Source organism: Hydractinia symbiolongicarpus, chromosome 4 (genome assembly GCF_029227915.1).
Source record: "Hydractinia symbiolongicarpus strain clone_291-10 chromosome 4, HSymV2.1, whole genome shotgun sequence".
In the NCBI taxonomy this organism is placed as follows: Eukaryota; Metazoa; Cnidaria; class Hydrozoa; order Anthoathecata; family Hydractiniidae; genus Hydractinia; species Hydractinia symbiolongicarpus.
The window spans coordinates 24,987,367-25,012,040 of NC_079878.1; the positions used below are offsets into that span (position 1 = coordinate 24,987,367).

The 24,674-nt window shown below is 33.2% G+C and overlaps 1 protein-coding gene across 1 annotated transcript in view; it reads left to right on the forward strand.

Moving 5' to 3' along the window:
• Nucleotides 1-9,187: 9,187 nt before the first annotated feature.
• LOC130642005 (uncharacterized) overlaps nucleotides 9,188-24,674 on the forward strand; it is a 32,802-nt gene continuing 17,315 nt past the window's right edge. Inside the window, exons 1-4 of the mRNA XM_057449071.1 lie at nucleotides 9,188-9,798; nucleotides 10,843-10,910; nucleotides 13,644-13,778; nucleotides 18,029-20,711. Of these exons, the coding sequence (XP_057305054.1) occupies nucleotides 13,668-13,778; nucleotides 18,029-20,711 (2,794 nt within the window). The 5' untranslated portion in view covers nucleotides 9,188-9,798; nucleotides 10,843-10,910; nucleotides 13,644-13,667. The remainder of the gene's footprint in view (nucleotides 9,799-10,842; nucleotides 10,911-13,643; nucleotides 13,779-18,028; nucleotides 20,712-24,674) is intronic.

Genomic DNA, 24,674 nt, shown 5'->3' on the forward strand with positions numbered 1-24,674 from the left:
TTGAAACCTCACGGTTTTTTCATCGCGTTGTCATGGTGATTAAATAGGCTGGTAATTTGCATACCTTGTCAGACAAAAAATTTTGTTGTAAAAAACAGTTCTTTGCTTTTGTCCGACTTGTTGGGTACAGATCTCAAATTAAACTGATATTATTTCCAAGAAGCATGTATTTTCCACAAAAATTTAATTTTACATGTTTTGTGATGCAATTAGGTGGAAGGGAAATGCAGTGGCAAGGATGTCTCATTAAAGTCAAAAAAAATTCATCTTTAAAAGACAATTTTTTTTTTAACATTTACAAAATTTTCGCCGCACCTTTGTGCAGACGCCTCTTTGTTGCACACCACTAGTTCACAGCTGGTAAATTTGGCTCAATTAAAGAAAATACCGTATTGAATGCAGCCACACTGCACGATCCTGTATAAAACAGCATTTTTTTGTCTGCTTTTATTTGCAACCTTGTAAAGCTGTGACTTCTGTTATTAAAGATTTCTCGCCTTTTAGATATTCTCAGTTTAGGAGACACAGCTGAAAGTACTTTACTCAGGAAATTAATCCCTTTCTGCTTGTCAATAGTATTCTGCAATACAAGTCTGCCTGACTTAACTGATTAGATGTGTCAGGTGACAAGGTACGCTTTTTGGCCTTTTTAGGACGTGACTGATACTGCTGACGAATAATTTTTTTTCGAGGAACAGGCTCTTAGAAGTCATACTTTAATGATGGATACGGAACACTACAGGTTGGTTCTGCATCCACAAAGTGCTCACTACAAACCCTTTTTATTGACGTGGACGCCAAACAATTAGCTAAATAGCGATTGGTACTGGGAAAACAAAACAAGCGATATGGTGGTGGTTGACAGGAGGCACAACTTCTTTTAGTTTGAGGCTATTATGCTCTGTGAAAATAGGACCCATCTCTATAAGACTAGAAATTCAAATAACTTTTGTCACCTTACTCACAACAAAAGGTGACTGCCAGAGCGGTTTGTTTTACCCTAAACTTGGCCCAGTTCTCCAGATAGAAGTAATTCTAAAACGATTTAGTGTAATTCAACAAGGGTGAATACCAATTCAAGAGGGTTGCAGTGCTATTGAAGAAGTGTGCAGTGCTATTGAAGGAGTGTGCAGTGCCATTAAAGGAGTGTGCAGTGCTATCGAAGAAGTGCGCAGTGCCATTTAAGAAAAGTGCAGTGCCATTTAGGAAGGTTGCAGTGTCGTTCAAGAAGTGTGCCAGTGTCATCAATGAAGATTGGATTCCCATTCAAGAAGGTTGTAGTGTCACAAGAAAGGTGCAGTGAAAGTCGAAATGGGTGAATGCCATTAAAGAAGGGTTCAGTACCACAGAAGAGTAAGCTTTTTTTATATATTTCAAGTTATAATTATAATATACACAATAAAATCTGGTCCAACTTTGAAAGGGCAAGAATGAAATGCCAAAAAAATGAAATAAATGAAAGTTTGCTACTAAAAGGCAAAGCCCTGGACACAGTAGAAGCGAGTGATAAAAAGCCAAGAGGAGGGCTTTCACACCAGCTATAGGATGTTAGCCCAAAGGATGCCTAGGAGTGAATTAACACTTTCCTCTCAACTTAGTATAGTTGACAAAAAAATCTAACGGACTGCTTATACTATAGAGCAGATGAGAAAAGACACAGTTGTTGGAAAGTGGAACAGAAACAACACGAAATAACAACTATGCAGTATCAGACATTAGTGACAACCACTAGTGGAGAATGACTTTGATTCTGTTGCCTGCAACACTGGCCTACAGGTGCTGATAGGGATTCACCGTATGTCTAAGTCATGAAATTTGTTATTGAAAGAAAATTAACTTGTGAAATTTAAAAATCTTATGCTAATCTTACATGTATCCATAATTGATTTTTGTTGTATCGCTCAAAGAGTTTTAAAGCTTCTTTTTTATTGAAGCCTTGTTTTTGTATATAGTCTTTTTTTAAGTGATTGAGAAAAGATAAACCTAGGATCTGAGTAAGTAAGTTGTGATGTCCTAATGAGCGGTTCATAATAAGTGTCAATGTCATTCACTTTACGAACAACATTCACGTCTGCTGGACAACTAAACTCAACGACAACACATGTTTTTTGTTTTTGTTCTACATCGCCAAGTCAGGTTTTTGGTGACGTTTTTTTCGCGAGTGTATTGATGGAGACGTTCCACCGGTGTTCGATGTCGTTTTAAACGTAGATGAATTCGTCACCGTTGTAATTGACTTTCGTTCCAGGGTCTTGTTCATTCTTTGCGCTTCGTATACGTGTTTTGCGACAAGATCGTGTCGTAGGTGAAGATACGTCTCGATAACAAAAAAGAATGAGCAAGTAACGAGAGGTTTAACATCCCTGGAGATCCCATCCTAACGGGTGACTCTTTCTCCCCTCCGACTGAACTATGTTACATTACTGACAAAAATACAAACAGTATTGCTCTAACTTGCTTGCCTGACGCAAACTGGCTTGGGGTCAGTAGATGCCTCCAAAAAGTAAATAGCTGCCAACACTACATTCAGAGTGCGCTGGACTAAGGGCTCGAGCTTGCAACCTTATGATTACAAGTCGAATGGTGTCACAAAAGTTTAAATCTATGGTTAAATGTTGAATTAACGCTAGTTTTTGATTGAAAAACAACTAGAAGAATAGAAATGAAGGATGAAACTATTTGATGCTGTTATTTTTATTTATATATCTCGTTTTAATTTTTCCATTTATTTTTAATAGCTGCTTCAGCTACGTTTAGGGTAGAAGGAGGGAGAAGGTTTAAACGATGAATTGACATTTAGCATACACCTTTAAACTATCCCTGAAAATATCGAACTGGAATAAAAAATCTGAAGATAAACATTTCTGAATTAAAATCTGAATGCTATGACGTTTCTATTCCCCTTCTTTTATCGTTTTTGCGTGTTAAGAAGAAAAAATAAACTTCTTAAATAAGTTAAGAAAAAGCGATGTTTCATGATTAGACAAAAGTCCAATTTATAACAACAAAGTGACAGAGAGGATTATTGAATGACAATCAAAATCGTTATCTCCTTGCTAATAACTTGAAACGAACCTAACAATAAAAAATATGCAGGAAACATGTTGTTTTATAAAGAATAAAAAAACACATCTCTTTCATTTTCCCCATCCATACAATTTCATAGAGATACAATAAAGGAGCTATGATTAAAACTTCAAGCCTACAACGGACCGTGTTAAGTGGTTTGTGAACATCCTGATATAAAACGTTATTGTCGGGAGAACTTTATCATCGAAATTTTCACAATTCAAATTAAAATGGTAATTAATTGATAAAAGATAGTTAATCTGTGCTTAAGGATTTATCCTATTACCAAGGTACTAACCGAAATGTTGAATTTTATTCATAAAATTTTATAGCGTTCATGATTTATGTTGTGAAAGATTTATGACCAAGAAGAGAATGCTTGTCAACCTATAGTGTTCTACACTCATCATCGCTGTCATTCGTGTTAAAAAGCAAGTATGGGTCATTTAATTGGTTTTCTTTTACTGTTTGTAATATTATCCTATTCGTGTGAAGCTCCGAGCTTTTTAAGTATGAGAGGTGACTTGTATGTATCCACCTACGAATTTATTGTTTTCGCAGCTATTTCTACCACAGCTGTAGATAATTTTTTTTTTGTGAAACGACTAAGATCATTTTTTAAGTATTCCTAGCTACTATTCATTAGCATTTCTTATTTAATTTTTTCAATAAAGATTTCCTTACTTCATACTTCATTTAACCTTGCCAATCCTTTTAATGTAAAAATAACAACTATACAGTACAACAGTACCCCTCTGAATGAAAATCTGAGAGAACAGAACATAACTCTACTAAAGTGCGACCTCATTTCAGGCAAAAATGCAAGTTTTTACCAAAAGTATGGTTCATATGGAAATTTAAAATACTATATTGCATACAGTTGTCCATTCCTTTAATTTTAAAATTCACAACTCTTCCCTAGGACATATGTTTTGTATATCGACGGAATTTGATGCAATATACTCTAAAAAAACCTGGGAACGAGGTTGTAAAATCTGGCTTTTATTATTGTGGTGAGAAAGTGGGGTTTTAGAACGCCACATAAGATGCACTTACGACCCCATTTATTCATAGGAAAAACTAGACAGAGTTACATCAATAAAATTACTCGTTTGTTACATGGACGAGTGTGTGCTCTGCCCTTCAAAGCAGTTATCTTACTAAATAAAGATTCCAAGATAAAAGATCGTATTACAACATTACGGTATAAAAAAATGCTTTAAGGCTGAAATACACGGTCAGTTTAAAATGATCATTTTAAAATGACTGGTGTTTTTCGTCATTTTAAAATGATGGAACACCTGAATACACGAGTCATTTTAAAATGATAGAATTTGTAAATAAAAGTTCTTTACACTATGGACTCTGAAGAGGAATGTGCTGCAGCAGTTGTTATAATTGCCATTCTTTCAAAAAGAACAAAACGCAGAAGAAATAGATCTACTTGGGTGAAGCCATGGCTCGGTAGAAGAACAGAACTTGGGGTATATAATACTCTTTTACGAGAATTGCGTGTGGAAGAAGTGTTCGAATATGCACTTATAAAATTCTCAATTGATTCCGTTTTCTGCGCTTTAGTTCCCATCTTGAAAATTATTCTTGTAATATATTAAATTTGTACTCGAAAAAAATTGAAAATGTTTACTATCTTCTATACTCCTTCTGTTTATACAGAATAACTGAAATATACTCAAAAAACTCAATGGCGTCATAGTAAAACAATTCCGTCTAGCAATTTCTATGCAGAAGTTCATCATTTTAAAATGATAAACTTCAAACATGTTTAAATGATCATTTTAAAATGATCATTTAAAATGACTGGTGTTTTTCGTCATTTTTTGTGAAATACACGGTCAGTTTAAAATGATCATTTTAAACTGACCGTGTATTTCAGCCTTTAGAACGAAGAATAAAACTTTGGAAAGGTACTATACAAAAGATGTGGAATGCAGAAATTCAAAACAGTAGTAGAAAAAAGCATATCAAAGAAAACCTTCTGTTGTTGTTTTATAGTGTCGATATGATAGACCTTGGAGGAAAGAAAAAGAATAAAATAAACTTTCACAGCTATGAAAACAAACATTGTTCATTGTTGCAACAAATTAGTGCAGCAAAGTGAACCTAAAATTGGCGGGAAAAAAACGGCGGGAAAAAGAGTGGGAAAAATAGAAAATACTAAAACTGCTTCTACTTCTGATTCGAAGCAAATCGTTATTGTATTATAGAATTTTAGAAAAAACCCTGGAACAGTGGAATCTTGTTGTGGTGTGGTGATCAAAAAATCCTTGTTCTTCTTGGTTTTCAAATTAGAATTTCATAGTTGAAAAATATATTCCATATTCCTATGAAGAAAGGGAGAAAAAAAGATTGAAGAATCTTTATAAAGTGAGCACTGGATATTGCTGTGAAGTTTATTCCTTTATTTATCATAGCTGGTTTAATCTTTATAACAAAATTAGTCTTCAGTCCCAAATAGACATATTTTTCTTCCAAAAAGATCTGGAGACGTCCCAATCGTTGTTATTAGGACCCCGCTCTTTCTTATTTTTATTTTTCTCACCGAAAAAAATTAAAAAATCATCTTTTCGTTTTACAAAACTCAGAAGTTTAACCTTTTCGTGAGGTGTAAATAATGCTTTAATCTCATAATTCCGAGCAGCTTTATAAAAGTTCGACGAAGCCTGAGAAACAAATTGAAACGAAAGCGTCAACCAATCCCTAAATGAAGTCCATCAACGACACGAAACCAATCGTTTAATCCACAGAACCAATCGTTCAATCCGCGAAACCAATCGTTTAATCCACGGAACAAATCGTTTAACCGCGGAACCAGTCGTTCAATCCACAGAACCAATCGTTCAGTCAACGGAACCAGTTGTTAAATCAAGGAAACCAGTTGTTTAATCAAACTGCGATGGAACAGTACTGGATGTCAACCTCGTCCCCAGGGCACGTCAGAATATCATAGGCGTAGAAGGAGTCCGGGTACGAGGTTGTATTGGATATATCTATTGGTGGTAGCAATGAAGAACTAAGTGTCGACCAATACTGGAAAATAAGCAACAATGAAGATACGCTATAAGCACAAGTTCTTGGAGAGGGCCCTTTGATTGTGCAATTCTTTGAAGTAAACTCATTTAAAGTTTGAAGTATTACGCAAGAAAATTGTTCGGAACGTCCATGAACTAATGCTGTTGGCAAAAGTCGAGTAAACTCTGCTGAAAAGTGTTTTTGAAGATAATATGCTATATATCGCGGTGTGAGTCTTAGCGTTCTGAATTCAGTGGCGGAGATAAGTCAATTAAACAATGCTCTTAGGGACGTGACTTGTTAAAGAAATTAGAAATGGTGGCATAGTGTATACAAACAATAAGACAGAACAGACAAATCAAAATTGATGTAGAATTTTAAATAGAACAAAACTGGCAGCTGGAGTGTAATGATTTTCTTCTGCGACTAAATTCGTTGTAACAGCTTCTTTTTTTTCTAATGATCACTTTTATAAAGACAGTCCAACTTCTATGTTTTTACTTACTCAATATTTCTCGTGCTAATAGGGTTCTCTCAAACTATTCTTTTTTAATGAAATAGGCAGTATTCAATTAGATCTCTTTTTGCTTCTTTGCACGGGCATCACCACACAATTACCCCTCTTATATTTAAAGTTAATTAGTATTTAAGGCATTACCCGCAATATATGACTTGATGTCCGTCCTGTGTCAGATTATGTGTTACGTCAAACAATAGCTTTGTGTTGCTACACGCCGTTTTGTGTTAAATTTTTTCAAACACTATGTTTTGCACAGAATATTCAATGACTCTGATTGGCTGATTGGTTTTTAGCCAGCCTTTCAAATTGGTTCCCCAGTTTGTCTCTGCTTTCAATCTTTTTTTTCTAGGTTTTTCTTTTAAACTCTTTTTCACCCGACTTCTTTATTTTTGACCAGTCCTTGATCTTGTGTGTCCATCATACTTGGTTTTATTATTTATGTATATATATTTGTATTTTAATGTCTTTTTATATATTTTAACTGGACACATATTTATAACATCTTTTAGTTGACATGTATATCTAGTATAAATATTCGTTTAATAAAAATAAATAAATTAAGTAAAGTAAATAAGTAAATAAAGTAAATAAGTAAATTCATCAACATATAATTACAATTTATTTATTTCGAGAGGAAAATTTCAAGATCTTTTGTTTGAGGACATTACGCCGTCATTAGATTGTCCTTAAAATACAATAACATCAACGCAGGTATTACACAAAATCAAGTTAAATTTGCTTTTCCTTGTACATACCATACAGGCATGTTAAAATATGTTCCTCGGCACATAGGCCACCGCAGCTCTAGAAGGACGCATGAATATTACACTAAAGAGCTTATACGATCTTTTCACCACATCAAAAGTGTGAAACTAAGTATTCAAGATGATAAAAGCCATCTGTTAAGACATATTATTGTAACCTTGTATGACAAAATACTTATAACATTTATGTGGAGGACAGGTTGGTCATTCATAAGAGCAGGTAATGCGCTTAATACGCGAAAATACTGGTCACGTGATGCAAGCAAGCTACAACCTGTACACGGGGTCAGTTGATTTTATTATGAGTTCAAATGTTTTATTATTTTGTACAATTTCCTTACTAAGTATAAAGCACAAGTCCGGTATATCTACAAATAATTTGTCTTGTTTATTGTAAAAAAGCAATTTTGTATCTTTTAGTAATAATGAATGAACTCATATCAGCTTATACGCCCCCTACCCTCTCTGGATAAGCACCACTCTCACGATAACTCCATGGCTAACAGAATTCATCCTTGCATAATTTCTATCTCCATAGTTCCCACACAAATTTTTCGTAAAGTGCTAAACAAAAAATTCTTAGTCGCATAATTATTCCGAGACTAATGAAATTGTGGCCGCTGATCGTTTTTTATTGATGGATTAGTGAGTTACTAGGGAAAAATGCAACGAAGTGATTGTGTGAGCAAAAGATTTTTAGCTGCAATTTAGGAGAAATTAGAGGCGGAAAAGGGGAGAGTATTTGAAAGGGATACGGCTACAGCCTGTTCGACAGGATTCGCCAAAAAGCAGGATAAAAGATTACACACTGGCAAGAGAGATTTACGCGAATGGAAAAAGTTTACATGAATATAATAAAATGACATGTTATATATTTAACATCATAATTTTGTAAACACGAATTTTATCAGAAGAACGTTTCTTAAGGGAGTTAAATGATTTACGACATAAAATCTTCATTGGCCAAACATTAAAAATGGGGTTGGACAAATCTTAGGTCAAACAATCAGAAAACTACTTGGAAGTCACCCCCAGAACGACTTAGGATGACGTATCGACTTTGAAATGTGAAAAAGTTGAAAGCGACTTTCCCGAAATTTAAAGGTCATAAACAAAATCATATAGGAAAATCTACGTGTTCCTATTTTTTTCACAAGCAACCCATGTAGAACACCCATCAAATGGGAGGAGTTTTGTTTTCAAGCGCTTCAATGGGTTGTGCTGCAACTTCCAGCCTTCAATACAATCTTCCCAGCCCCACAAGTCACAAAAAAGTTAGCTATACAACTAACTTCGTCGATAACTTCAAAACATGTCAGCTAAATAGTTCTTATCACTGTTATCCTAATATCGAATTATTTATTCAAAGCCTTCGTACACGATCTTGTGTCAACATGTCCTCTTTTTGACATATATCCGGTTATCCGTTGACTTTACATAATTTAACTGCGAAAATACAAATTTTGTTATACAAAATCTAAGAGATATTTTTTTTGCAGTCATGACATTATTTTTAAGTCGAACAGAAGAAGCCTATTTGAAAAGAATTCTGGTTTGGTGTCATATGCTAGAGAAAGATATTTGTCAAAACTAGCTGCCCTTTTTTCAGATTATAAAAACAGTAATACTTGAACAGGTATAAAAAGCATTAAACATGTGTTTTGAGATTCTCCGTTATTTTCAGCGTTACGAACCAGTTCGAACAACTGGCATGTCAAAGATTTTCATTAACCTGCGGAGAAGAAGTTCGAAGAATGAAATTGAAGCACGAAACACAAAAGGTAAACACATTTCTTTAACAGGATTCCAATTCCTTGTTGTGTTATCACGTACGTTATTCTAAGGTAAATGAGTTTAAAAAAAATGCCTGAAGAACGTTACTTGAACATTCAAAACATCAGGTAATATTGTGACAATTTCTAAATAAACAGCGGACAATGTCAAAAGCATTTAATTAACGAGTGCTGACATTGCTGACAAAAACGTCACTCTCGCATTAGTAATTAATATGATGCGTTTAATTGTTTAATTGATTGATTGATTGATTGAATAAATGATTGATTGAATATGACTCTTTTAGTCAAACCTGTTACTAAATGCAGGTTAACAAGGTAAATCTGAGCTTTACGTCACATTGGAATAGTTTGATATTTTTAAGTGACTAATTATCAGCTGGTAAAATTCAAGCATAGATAGGTACAGCATGTTAATGGATAGGTAAACAATACTTTGAAAGGCAAAGAAGACGCAAAAGAAAAAAGAAGAACTCTAAACGAATAAGGTAAGGATAAACTTCATAAGACACCTTGCGTCATTGTTTGGTAAGAAGACTAATGCTGGTTGCAGTGCGTTTATCAATCGTCACAAGAAGATTCATAGCAGTTGTGTGGTGGATGTATGAAAGATATGTGCAAGGTAATATCAACTTGAATCTAATAACTACAGTGTTGATATCTCCCTCCCCTCGTTCTCTCTCAAATGACGTTTTTCTGATAAATATAGTGAGTAAATGTAAACACAGCATATGTAGCAAAACGCCTGCTTGCAAGTATTTGATAACCCTAATTTTACTAATAATGTATTAGCGTTTCTTACGTTTTGTGTAAGATGGGTTTGATCCAATATGGCTCCTTCGGTACAAGAACAACAACAACAAAAAACATTGTAATTAGTGTTTCATTAATATTGGGTGCGATTGCCTAAAAAAGGGAAGCTAAAGTGAACATGATGTCCTTATAACCAGACATCTTTCGTATGTTATTTCTCTCTTTTTTTCTTTTAAACCATGGCGGTACGTTCTTGCATGGCCCCTAGACTTTTAAACCCTAAATTTTTAAACCCTATTTTCAATTGGAAAACTAAATGGTCTGTTCTCAGCCAAATTTTTTCATACCATTTTATTACTGGAATGTTGCATGAATTTGAAACCAAATTTTTAATGAAAAAATCTTGCCTAAAGAACAAAAGTGAGTAATTCTTGATTACATAAAAGGGAGATAAAAAATGTCTAATTAAAAACATTAATAATTACGAACACAGTAAGTAGTTGTGGGAATACGTTGACAACAAAAGGTATATATAAAATCATAAAGTACATATTCAGAAAATTAATAAATCCCGAATTGTAAAGGATATATCAAGAAACTATAAAGATATGAGTAAAAAACCTAACAGGAAAGACATACTGCTGGTAACTCGCCTTGACTGTATTAAAGATGATAAAATACTTTAACAGTAGTCACCCATTATATATAGTAATATTTTAAATTACCTATAACCTCTGAAACATAAAACGCGTTTTAATTTTATAAATAATGCCAATTCATTATTTAATCAAAATAGAGAATTATAAAAGGTTTACGAATAAAATTGTAAGACCATCAAAAGGGATTAGAAAAAAAGCATAGATACTTTTTGTAAAGACAGTGTTCATACATTTTGCAATGTTTTCTATCTTAGATGAAGTCTTTGCGAAGGAAACATAAAATGGCTTAGTTGTGGTGTTGACGTTTGAAGTTTTGCTTAAGGTGAGCATTGTCAATTATTTTATAAATTTAAAACGTTACAACTGAATCTATGGATGTTCGTTACGTTCTATCGTATAAGGTTTGCATAAGAACACTTAGCCTGTGGGAGGCTTCCTGATATTTTTATTTTTCGCATTTAAAGCCTGCAATGTCATTTTTATGACTTCTTATGACGCGCCTTTTTAGTAGTAACTTTGCTTAACCAAGAAAGCAGGCCCCTTGATGTCTTAGTCAATATTCTGAAATGTCTATGTAAAATATGACTAAATTGCTCTAACTTCTTTGACCCATGAAAGCCTTCGGTTTTTGATGTATTTTTTTAATATCAGTACTAAATTATGAGTGTATTCTGACAGAGTGATTGAATTTTATGATTAGTCAGCGTTCAGTTCATTTTATCAAAGCACACACTGTCTTAATTTGGCATTTAATATAAATACCATTATTCACTTAGCTACGAGTTGACAAGAGTCTGAACTCAATGCTATCAAAGTCAACGCTCTTTTCGCTTCTCTCATAACACCTTTACTTATTGGTTTTTCCTCTTGTACATTTTTTATTAAAAAGGATCTGTATATTAACTAATTTTAACTAATAACAGGAAGTGAAGAAGTTAATATCGTACTTTCCAAAGCGTGCAGCAATTTACCATTGCATTTTATGTTTTAATGAAAGGTGAAATTAATTTGACACAACATAGCTAGTTGTTTGTGTGCTTCGATTGAAAGTAAAAGGAACCTGTTTTCTAGTCTCAGGTCGTATTAAAAATAAAAACTTCGGTTTAAGTTTCTTGGGAAACAATGCAGCTATCTCACTATTGGCAGCATATTTCAACTGGTGGAGCTACAAAAAACGTTTTTTAATTCACCTCGCGTGACAGAGATAATATCATAACGTGTAATTGTGAACTTTTTTCTCTGACTCTGCTAGGACGATCGATATAAAAGTTTTCACCGACCTTTTATTAAAAGACAAATAATTCGCTTGTACTGATTATATTCTCTAGATAACATTGTCGCTGATTTCAGTGGAAGTTTAATCAACCGTTACCGTAATAATATAAAGAAAAAAATAGATAAAAAATAAAAATGAAATTTTCCAATTTTAACAAATCAATTTGATGTTGTTTTAGATTTATTTTCTAATTTTCTGATAAGCGTCTTGCCTAAAGTACAATTTTTGAATGAGTCTCTCTTATTTATGCAATGCGTGTTCCTATTAAGAAATGAATGAAATAGGGAGGGTGCAGGGGTGTACTTGCTCAAAGGGTGCTCACTAAAAGGGTAGGAGGCGCTCGTAAGACTTTGTATAAAGACGAAAGCTATGGTGTCGTAAATTAGGAAAATTAGATGTTATCGGTACACGTTTTTTTGTTAGAATCAAGTTGTTAAAAACAGTCAACGTGACATTTGGTACAAAAAATTAGGAAAATCTTATGGACATGTTGGGTTAGTTTGCGTTCAGTGTCTCCCTTTTTAACAATGAATTCAACGAAATCAGTTTGTGAGATACTGATGTAACTACCACTTCAGGAAATATTCAATATAAATTCACATTGACAGTTATCTGACGTTCTTAAACATTGTTTAGTTAAAAAGGAAACATGAAAAATTCAAAAGTAACTCATAAATTTTTAGACGTGTACTCTGTGTGGAAAACTCGATGTAGGTAAAAGCTTTGCTTCTCTTTATGCTAACCATAGAAAATCAGAGCTGGCTCTGTTCAAATTTATACAACTCTTATTCAGCAACAACTCGACGGCGAACTTTATTAAAATCAGTACTTAAGTTTTATAAACAAAAAAAACATATTTTCACATCCTGATCTATTAAACATCTGAACACCTTGTAGCGCTGCATAATACAACTATACATAACGTCACAATGTTCTCCAAAGTTATAAAATCAATGAATAAAAAAGACTGAGCTCTTTTTTTCCTCGTGGTAATATTTTGAAGAAACGATCAAATATTTGTATTTACATTAAGCTTTATGAAAGAATAAAAAAACTCGAGGTAATTCCTGAGATACACACATGCATAAATGAGTTTACGTTTGAGATTATATACGTGGAGTTTGAAACTTTTATAAAATGCGAGATGATTTATCTATGTTATAATTTAATTAGCAGTTAGTATGTGTATATCTCTCTTTCCAAGCAGTAAGGCAATCTGGTAAACGCCATATTGTGCGATAAATTGCTTGAAACAGTTTTACATACAAAGTTTATTAAGTTCTAGAAGCATTTGAATTTAATGAATATTACCAGCGTTCCAATGGTTGCCCAAATTTCATTTAAATTGCCTTATAACTTGTATATGTGAAGTTATGAAAGTTTTTAATCCAATGTTTCTTTCTGACACATAAGCAAAAAAATTCAGCCATCAAAGTTATGAGGTAAATATCATACAAATTTGGTCAATTTTGGGACCGTATCTCTGACTATTATGTGAATATATACTACCAGACATATATAAATATTTTTGATGTTTTTAATTTTCATTGTGATATCATTATTCAATTACTCAGCTAATTGCTTGAACAAACACTGATTCCTTCTTAAAGTAAAAACATGATACCAGCATATGCAAACATCGCTAGCGTTATTAATTTCTCTAATTTTATCATTGAGTGGAAACACTCCTCAATCGCTAAGCTAATAGCTGAAACACACAGAATTCTATATTTTCCCATAAGACAAAAATGCAATTAAACATTCGTATATTTACTTTAGAGGTTAGTATATTCTCGTCTCAAAATGACGGAGATTTCAGCTGCTCCTTCGGAGGCGACACCATTTGGAGTCAAGTTGAGACCTCACTCGGAAAGACGAGTTCCAAGGAAAAAGAAAGCAACAAAAGCACTTTCGGTAAGTTGTCCTTTATTTTATTTATTTTCATTTCATATAGTTACATCAGCTTAACTGAGCATTGAAATGTATCTCCCCCCACTGTCCCCTTCTTTCTCCCCCCCTCTCTCCCCCTCTCTCTATATTTAAAATTTTTAGGCTAAATTTTAAACTTGGTATGCCTTTTACAAGTCGTAATAAATAAGCAATAAAAGGTTCAAAACGTATTCTTGAATATCTTATTATCTGTAGTCGATTGGAGCGTGTTATAGAAACAAAAAATACGACATATAAGGACAGGCTAACCCGCAGTTTCAACCATTAGCTACCCACTAGTTTCTAATATATTAGCCGTAATTTGCATGCTCAAATTAGTTCGAGCAGCTTTATTTCGGCACCCCACAAAGTAAAACATTGCGCTTACAGGCGAACTCGTAAATTATTTTACGGGTTAACAACGTGTCTTTAATACTAATGGCGAATTTACAGTAAAGGGCGATAACTAACCATATCTTGCTTATGTGAGTAAAGCAGCGATAAAATAGTTATAATTTGCACTCGGCCTTTTTTATGTCGATAAAAAATTTTTTCAACCCGGGGAGGCTGCGTTGCATTTTCTTATCAATGAACATTAAAAAAAGCAAGAGGTGAAATCGCTGAGTCGCTCACATACTATTCACTACATGGCCAATATGTTAACCACTTGATCAATATCGCATATATTTTCAGTCTGGCAGCATTGCCACTGTTAAGAAATACATTTCGTTACTTGCGAAAAGCAGGTTTAGCTGCAGGACACCAAAAAACAACAGTGTACAGCCAGGAAGCGTTAAATGCACGAGGGCCGCATTTGCAAAAGCCTTGTTGATAGGAGTTGCGTAAACAACCAAGGGTGAATTATAAAAACATTCTGCGGCAATTATATAATACTTTTTAGGTATATTTGAATAAGCGCATTTCAGGAAGTACAAAATATTGACATGTCAAAGGAACAGAACAGAGTTGCGAGCAAGCAAGTAATTATACCTGTGCAGTTAGTGTGAAGACTGCGAGATACCAAACAGGACTGCTAATCGAAATTTACGATCTTTGCCCTGCTGTATTTTGCTTAAAGTAATCCAAATTCTTTCTTAAATTTCATACTTCGGCGTCATAATAATCAAATGAATGGAAATTATTTATAATTTAAACATCCCTTTTTCAAAATTGCTAGTAATTATCCTTTGCCCGGGTAGTCAAAAAGTTCAGGAAGTTAGGCCTGGTTTTCACTACAGAACGGAATAACAATTAATTGGTTTTACTACTAATGGTTCTTTTGTTTGTTAAACATTTCCTACCACAGAGAAAGTTTAAATGATCATAACCTCGAGCGCAGAGCCTGCGGCGAAATGAAGAAAGCACCAATTTGTAGCCTTGTGGCAGAGTGTTCGCTTCCAGTGCGGAAGATTGTGGATTTAATATTCGTCATGTCAGGGGCTATAAAAGGATAAATCGATTCTTTCTGCTTATTAGACAGCTAGAGATAAAAATTAATACCTTAACCGGTTGCTGCACCTGTAAGGCTTGGAGTTTAAAAGGCGCAAAATCTTTTTATTGCCATATCGAAAATACGACGGCCCTGGATTTTAGGCCATAAATGGCAGTTTGGTTGAGCAACTAAGGCTAAGGATACAAAATTGATTATGTTGAATTCTGATTTGATTAAAAGTAGACAAAAAAGCTTCAATCTAGTTAAAGGAACATGACGAAGAACTTTTGCTGTCTCACATCTGTGGTATGCAAGATTTAATAGTGTGTTTACGGTGTCAAAGTTGTCGAAAACGAAAACTAGGCCTAGTCATCTGAAGTACACGTTATAAGAAAACAACCAACCTCGTCCCCATGGTCGTTGCCTTTTTGACATCAAGGCCATTGTTAGCCGTCAAGTAAGCGCTAACAGCTCTGACATCACGCAACAAAACCTGAAAACGAGAATGAGAGAACAATGCTAGTGCGAAAAAGGTGTATAATTGAAAGCAAGTTTGGTTTAATTAATAAGTCCGTTATAAAAGGGGCCGATGTAGATTAAGTCAGTGAAAAAATGAAACGATAAGACAGATAATCTCTTCTTCGGACAAAAATTATTGTCTGGTTGATCGAGGTATTCATAATCGAGAAGGCACATAACTCTATTTTTGTACCACTCTGATAAATTAATCGATTCAGGATATTTTTTGTAACACGAAAATATATTTCGAATTGCTTTCCAATACACCCACATTGATGATGATATTGGACATCTTGCGATGTAAATAAACATGATATAAATAGAAAATGTAAATTCCAAATTATTGACCACAAAGCATGTGCTTCGTAATGTACCGTGCTGGTAAACTTACTCACAAAATGATGTAACATGCAAAATATTCCTATTTATATATTTATTAGCTCATTTAACCAAAAGGTATTAAAAAAAGTCAGAGGTATGCAAATGAGCTAATCTACGAAAAAACCGCAACATCCAAAAATAAATCTTAAATTCCATAACAGAGACAACTAAGTAATTTTTTTCTGGCAAGCTTTTTTAATATTGTTTCTAAGGCCATTCCACGCCTATAATATGACTAATAGGACTGCTTCTTTCGTTTGACATTATCCAAAGCATAGGTTAACCCTGGGAAGCAGGTTAGATCTATTAAGAAAGGCAGTATTATCAGCGCTAAAACATTTGATGCATAACAAAAGCAGTATCATAAATTTGGCTTGCCGCCAAAACAATTTGTATGTCAATTTCCTGTGTTAAGTGCATCGATATTTATAGCACACACTTTTTTTGAAGAACTCTTTGAATGACTTAAATGCTGAAACTTTTCTACTCTACAGTTTTAGTAATACTTTCTTAAAAATAGAAAAGTGGGAAATAAAAGGGTGTAGTTTTTCAATTATTTTGCTGATTTTTAAAACTTTTCCTGGCTAGTAATAATTTTGAAGCATAAAAAGGCTATATTATGGCAGGAATCATACTCACGAAAACATTATTCCACAGCCTCGTTCCCAGGGCATTTTGCCTTGTTGATGAAGTTGATAGCGGCGAAAATTGTTGACCACTCCGTAATAACGGCTCAGGGGCAAGAAGACCCGGAGGAAGAGGTTGATTATTTTAGACTTTCACAGATTCCAGCAGTAAATCTTTTTCAAGTTAAGGACCAAGTACTGTTGGTTACTGATTAAAAATCGTTTTTTAAATTAGCGATTAAGATTGGCATTCTCTAAGTTTAAAAAAAATAGTTTTCAAAGCTCCTGCTGACTATATGCCAAAACTAATTGTGGCTAGTAACTGATCAAAACAGACAATTTTCTTATCGCACTCTTATAATTAAGAAATCTCAAGTCAACAAAGCAATTTTTCTTTTCAATAACCTTTGATTCGTGTATACCAATGGATACCAAACGATCCTCGAGCCACGTACAAAGTTTGTTGAAAGGAGCAAAAGATTTTTGAAAATCCATGGAAAGTTTTCGGCAGAATTATTTACAAACGTGTTAGAAACAAAAGTTGGCATCGCGTGAGTAGATAAATATATTAGCTGCAGCTATAGGTATAAGTTCGATATGAATGAGCTGTTAAATAAATCTAAAATCTGAATATACACGCGATCCGGATAGGCTGTTTGTGTGCGCCAATAGCGTGGCAAATAATGCATACATGATTTTTCATAACAAACAGATTTATAAGCAGTACTAGACTACTCAAAGTTTAAGAACCTTATGAAACTAGGAAAATCCATAATTTTTGTATAAGAGACTATAAGGGAACGAGGTGTTCCTTGCTAATTTCGTATGTATACGATATCAGTGAGGAAATTCAAGCACAAGTACAAAACAATATTTTAATACTTGCGTGAATTTTCGTCAGGCAAATTGATTTTTCGAAATATTTCTTTTCAAAGATAAATAAAAAAATATATTTCTGAGTAATACTTCGCTTGGTTTCTTATGAAAAAGTTGTGGAGTGTTAATGGTTAGCTGTTACAGCCTGCCTACAATCCTGCTCACTGGCACGCCATTTGTTTACAACGCACAAAGTAACATTTATCAAGTTGAATTTATACTTCGGTGTTCCAGTCGTCATCAATCTCATTTCCAGGGTATTAAAAGAAGCCGAAGTATGTAAAAAATAAAAATATCAAGTTGTTTTCTAGCTTCAAAAAATTACGACTAAGTTAACCGTATTTTAGTTTCCGCTGCCCAATTTCATTTCATTTTCTCATCAAATTGTTGTTCTTTCGTAGATGTCATTTTTGGAATGCAATGAACCAAAATTCAAAGAGTTTTATGTAAAAGAGTTCAAAGATTTGCAGGATTTTAAACCAGACAGTGACGCCAACACGCTTTCAACATCTCGAAACAAGTGGTTCACCGCTGTCAATGCAAAGAGGACTCCAAAAGAACAAAAAGACAACAACGACAACAACAACAACAACAACAATATCAGCGACAACAATAACAACAGCACCTCCGACGGTTCATTAAATAATTCATCTAAGCGTCGATCATGTACATTTGCGTCGGACTTTTTCTATACCGGTAAAAACGAATTAAACAGTATCAGCGCTAATGCAAAGCCTGTTTTACAGCGTTGGGCTTCGAGAAGCAAGGTAAACATAGCGAAAAGAAACAGTGACCTCGGAGCATCTTCGGAAAATATTTCACGAAGTGAATCAACATCAAATCTTTTAAATCAAGGCCTTAGTAACACTCCTTGGGGGAAGTATTTTAAACCCCGTCCTCTTTCGACATCTTCCGACATTTCTAGCTTAAACAGAAGAGATTCAAGTTTTGTAAATTTAACCGCTGCGAAGGAGAATGATGCACTAAATTGTAGCTTGGCTAATGAAAACGTCATTAAAACAAACGAAACTGTGACAGGACGAGTTGAAAATAGAATCACGGAAACTATCTCACCAAATGCTAAAAATAATAACAGCAAAATTAGTCAAAAGAATACAATTAACGGATGTTCTGAACTTTTAAACAAACAGAAAGGCAAAAAATCATCCGTGGAGGAGAACAGGCAAAAGAAAGTACTGAAGCGTGACGACAGTTCGTTAGGCACGAATTTTAAAAATTACGACGGTAATTTTATCGGGAAATCAATTTCAAACGAAAGTAAAAATTTAATCCGAATAAAAAGTCTAGACGATTTTAATATCGATAATGCGAATGAAAAAATTAAAAGAGAAAATTTAAGCTTGTCATTCTCGACGCAAAATTTGCCTGAGAGGAAACATTCGCTTACGTTATACAAACAAGATCAGAAAACCGCAAGTGTTGGTCAGAATAAAGAGAGAAAATCACGCATAAAAAGATCAAAGTCGGATCTATTTAAAAACGAATACGTGCATATCGACTTTTTGCAAAAGCCGCTAAAGTCAGATAAGCATTTCAATCCATCGGGGGAAAAGCCCATTGAAATTATCCCTAAAGATAATAAAAATCGTAAAATTAGTGCTACTGGCTTGAATCAAAGAGGCAAAGATATAAACTCAACACGGAAAGATAGTTACACGGATGAAAAGGAACATTTTAGAAAGCATCGACAGCTTTTAATAAAGAAATGTGATATCGATATTGATTCTGAATCGCTGTTAAATAAACCAACAGCTGCGAAATCTTATACCGACGTCGACGATCAAATAAGCGGGTTCGTGTCACGAAAAAAATCGCCTCAACACTCTCCCCGTGAAAATACAACAATTTCAATAACAAACGAGAACAAAAATATCGCACTTGCTCGAAGCAAATCAGAACCTTCCATGAAAATTTATCAACAAAACTACGAGGAAGAGTCAAAACACGATCAAAAATCAGCGTACAATTCAAATAGTGTTACCGATATCAAAACAAATGATGTTATAATTGGTGACTATTATAACATAGCTATGAGCAACCACGTTCAAAGAAGATTCTCTGCAACGCCTGGTTGTTATTACGATGAAAGAAATTTAAATAATACGTCACCAAACTTAGTCGAAGGATCAACAAAGCATAATAAAAACAGCTTAGATAATTATCGAGAACTTATATCTAAAGAAAAAAATTTAGCAAATAGAAGCAATTCCTACGATTTAAGTGACATTAGCGTGAATGGAAGAATACACAAAGACATTGATGTAACAAGAAAAAGCTCTTGGACGTCGTATGATAAAAATTCAACCAGTTTTAGGTCTGAAAAAAGTTTAAAAGATACAGTATCAACTTCATATGGAAATTATCATCCTAAATCTGCTTATTTAAGAAAAAGACTACAAGAAATTAACAATGAGAAAAGTAATCCGTCAAAAGATAACACAGACAGAGAAAGACTGAGAACTCGACCACGATCAGTTACTACTAATCAAGGAAGATATGATCCAGTAGAAATTGACTCATTTATAAAGTCATATAAAGATAGACAATTAAACTACAATTGCCAAACACCTGCTAAATCATCGAGTTTAGTTAACTCAGGTTATGAGGATTTGGACTCAATTTTAGTAAGAAGTCGATCATCCTCTCCAGAGTCAACAAGTTATCACTTAAAAAAAGAACTGACTTGCAAAGGACAAATATCTCAAAAAGAATCAAATATTTCAGAAAGTGAATTTCAGGAGAATAATTTTGACTATAGTGAAATGGATAATTTTTTTAAAAGAAGTGCATCTGTAAGAACAAGTGGAAGTAGATTCAAACGTAATGACAAATCAAGGCTGTCTGAAAATAGCTTGGATGGCAAAACACCTTTTATAAGAAATGCACCTTCTCGAAGTTCTGAAAGAGACAGACCTTTGATATCGGATAATAGTGAATCTCAGACAGTAACTAAACATACTAGCCCTTCAGTTTTTGGCTCTATAAGAAGGGTTCATGTCTCAAAAATATCTGGTGCTAGTGAATTGAAATCTTCTGCACATTTCAGGGAAAAGAAGAAAAATGGTAAGTTTCATTCATTAGATCCGGCAACAACACTGTTATATTTGGTTCTGTTTTTGTCTTAGATACGAAATTTAAATTCGTTAAAATGTATGTCAATAAAGCTTTAAGTGATGATATGTGAAAAAACTTATAAATTGGGCAGAGTGGGTAAGACATCTGTCTAATAGTAATTCTACCTGACGTGGGCAATGGCTGTCTAAGTACCATTTGCTGTTATTGGTCCTAAAATTACATGGCTATAGCATATTGCAATGACTTCTTATTAAATCTTATTTAACGGATTAATAGATAGATGTGCATATTTTACATAGCTAGCCACACAAATATCGAGGGATACACCCTGTCTATTATTTCCAGGAGGGGCCATGGCTTAAATGGATATAGCATGATATAGCATGTATAGATTTTAATTCTTCCATACAGCAGGTCAAAGTTTTATTAATTTTTGAAACTGTAGCAATTTTATATGTTTTGCATTATTGATTTTAGTCAAGTTTTGGTGTTGAAGCAATCTCCACAATTTTTTTAATGTATTTTTAAAGGACAGCTCATGTGGTCTAAAATGTTAAGGCTTTAAATTAATTTGATATATATATATATATATATATATATATATACATTTTGTAAGAAGCACAAAGATGTAAAAATAGAGCAAAGCAGTTTTTTTATTTATCAAGAAACTCTCTCTATATATATGTTAAGTATCTACAATCATGTTCATAATAGTTTTGGAAAAACCAATCTCCCCCTCCCTCCCCCTCTCTTCAGTGTTGGTTGGAGGTCTTTTCCAGAGTCACTGGCAGTATTTTGGGGCACAAATCAACACAAAATCAACACTGATTGAGGGGGAAAGGGGGCAAACTCTGAAAAAACCCTCAAAAGCCATTTTTCCAATAATTTATGAACATGATTGTAGTTAAAAAAATGCAATGGATTTTATGATATAAAAACTTTATTTTAAATTGGTTGTTAAAAATATGGTAAAGAGCTAAAGAGGGAAGGCCTGTATTAATCAATATGATTCAAATTCAGTTCTCAAAGCTTCATATTAAATGGATTTTTTATTTAAATATATAAATAAATAAAAAAAAATAGGAAAAACTTGTTTGTTGTCAAATGGAACTGGCAGATACCACTTTTCACATTTTTCCTTGATTGGAATAAATAAATAATTTTTTCCATAAAAACATTCATTAAAAAATAATTAAATTTCAAATTTTTTGGAAAGTAACTGTTTTCTTTTTGTATATATATAAAATGTGTTTTTTTGATTCACTTCAAGATACAAAATAACTGAGTCCTTTAAAATTGGTTATTTTTTTTAAAAAAACGTCAGTGTATAAAAATATCTTATGCCAAATATATCCATGTAAAAATATTTACCTGTGGTTATGTAAAATAAGAATTACATTTTGACATTAAATAAAAGCAGCATGTTAAGCAAATAAACTGTTTGTTATGATGGATGGTTCATTCAACTTATACTTATATTAGGATCTTTTTACCATTATTTTCGTATTTAACTAGATATGTCTTATTCCTTTCTAAAATACAATTTTTGGGGGACTTGGCAAATAAAGTTAATATTGAAAATTTTAAATAAATATGTGTTTATAAAATTTAAATGAGTATAAGGTTAAATTAGAAAATATACTATCAAAAATATATTAGCTTAGGACTATTTGTAAAATTTGGTTAGTTGGCTGGTTAGTGCTATGTATTAAATTTTCAACAAATATCATGTTGCCAGTGACATGATTTTTAAAAATAGAGGGGCCACGAAATGGTTCCCACCTTAGTTAAGAAAAAATTGTTAAGAAAAAAGACTCTGGATCTTCTTAAATGGTCCTGAATTGCTGTATTTTGGTGTTTTTAATTTAGAGAAAGAGCGCAGCAAATGTCATTAAAAAGACTATTGACGTTTTTAAATTTTAGCTAAAAGTACGCTGGGGGATTGCCCTGGCATTGCTGTCCCTGAACATTTGCTGTTATTAAATGCGTGAAGAAAAGGTAGCAACATCAGGGCTGATATGACATAAACAAGGCTTTGTTGCAATACAGCAATATTCATTTGACACTTTCGCAACAAATACATTGATATGTAATGCTTTACACAATCACATTTTTATTGTTTGCAACAAAAGATACCGACCCTTTATGTTTTTGTAAGATGACCAAGATAGTATAAGTGTTTTGTGGTAATCAAATATAATGATGCTTAAAGCTTATAAGAACATGTATTTATAGTTTAGCAATGAAATACATTAATAATATTAATGTTCTAGTCAGGGCTCCACCAGTCAAGATTTTTGCACTCAGCTTTTTTAGCATGTTTGTTGATTTTAAACTCAAAACATCACATTTTTGCTTTTTTCTATCATTTTTCATTTTCTCATTAATAAAGGATTCAGTCTGTTAATTTCTTCACCAATCTTTCTTATTTGAATTTTGAATTTAATTCATTGTTTATAGCACACACTTGTTTCTACTCAGGCTTTGTAAGTTAGGAATTTTGTGCGCATAGTGTTTCTCGGTACATATATAACATCTTTATGAAAATATTGCACATGTTCGTGCACTAGAATTTTCACCACAAACTCATCATACACAATAATGGTCCCCATAATTCTTTCTAATTAACTTTGTAGGTCATGCTTACAATAAATGACTGCTTTTTTCCATTGTTCTTAGCCAAATTTAACTTTGATTCATCACGCACTGTGACTTTTACTATTTACAGAAGAGAAAAAATGTTCTATCTAGGTGTGAGCTTAAGTTCAACATTCTTTGCTTTTAGGACAGGCTAATATGTGTAACTAATCTTGGGCACTGTTGATTGTTCTCCTGTTTATGTGCATATTGAACCTTATTTAGTTAGGGAATGGGGCATAATTGCTATAATAAAAAATATATTCAGTGTTTATGCGCATATTGATGTGTTTAGTGTATTATATTTTTTAATGCATTAAATTTATTGGGTTTTCACGACTTTTTCTAATGTTACCTGGTCATATGGAGATAAACATGTTTTGTAAAAAAATAAATCATACAAATCGTGGTAGTCAATTATTTTAAACCATCTGAAATTTATTTTTTCTCAAATATACATAAACAGTTTATTTCCTTTTTTATATATGTATATAACTTGAATGTTTTGTGGAATGTGTGTAAAGTAACTGGTTTATTATTTGATTAAACGAAGTTGGAAAATTTTGTAGGCCAGAATTTGAGAAAATATACAAACCACCTATGTTTGAGTTAAGGTGGGTACTGACTTGATGGATTACAAAGTGTAAGAATTTCCAGTTTTTTATAAATCATGATGTCAGTCAGTCAGTCAGTCAGTAATTCATATGTCAGTAATTTAATGAATCAAACACTGATAATCGTTATATTAACAATTTTTTTAAGCATTTATGAGAAAAGAATGTCGTGAGTTGACTAAAAATTGGTGTTTATGTAACGGGTTTGAGACAAATTTCTCATTTAAATGAAGGAAATTTAGTAACTACATATAGCTAAAGCACGTAAATTTTAACGGTTCCTTGTTTAGTATGTAAATAGCTTGTTCTATTGTTATTGTTTCAAAAAAGTGTGCAAGAATGCACCATCAATTTACCTAAATGAAATATTTTGATTGACAGATATTACAGAGTTTCCACATCTACTGATAGTGTCTGGAATTGAAGTAAAGTCCTGAAAAGTCTGAAGGATCTGGAAATTGTGTGATTGGCTTGACAGTCTAGAAAGTGTTTGCAAAATGAATGATCAGTTATAAAAGTCTTTAGCTTTGTTTTGTAAAATTAATCACTTGCTCGTTTGTGTGGGCATGAGACGCAACTTTTAAATCTAAGAGCTTTACCTGGTGGAGTTTATCATTGTTCTTGTACTTTGTACTGTTCTTTCTTTGTAAAACATTGGTTCATGTTATTTTTCTTATGTCTTGTCACTGTTCTAATGTTT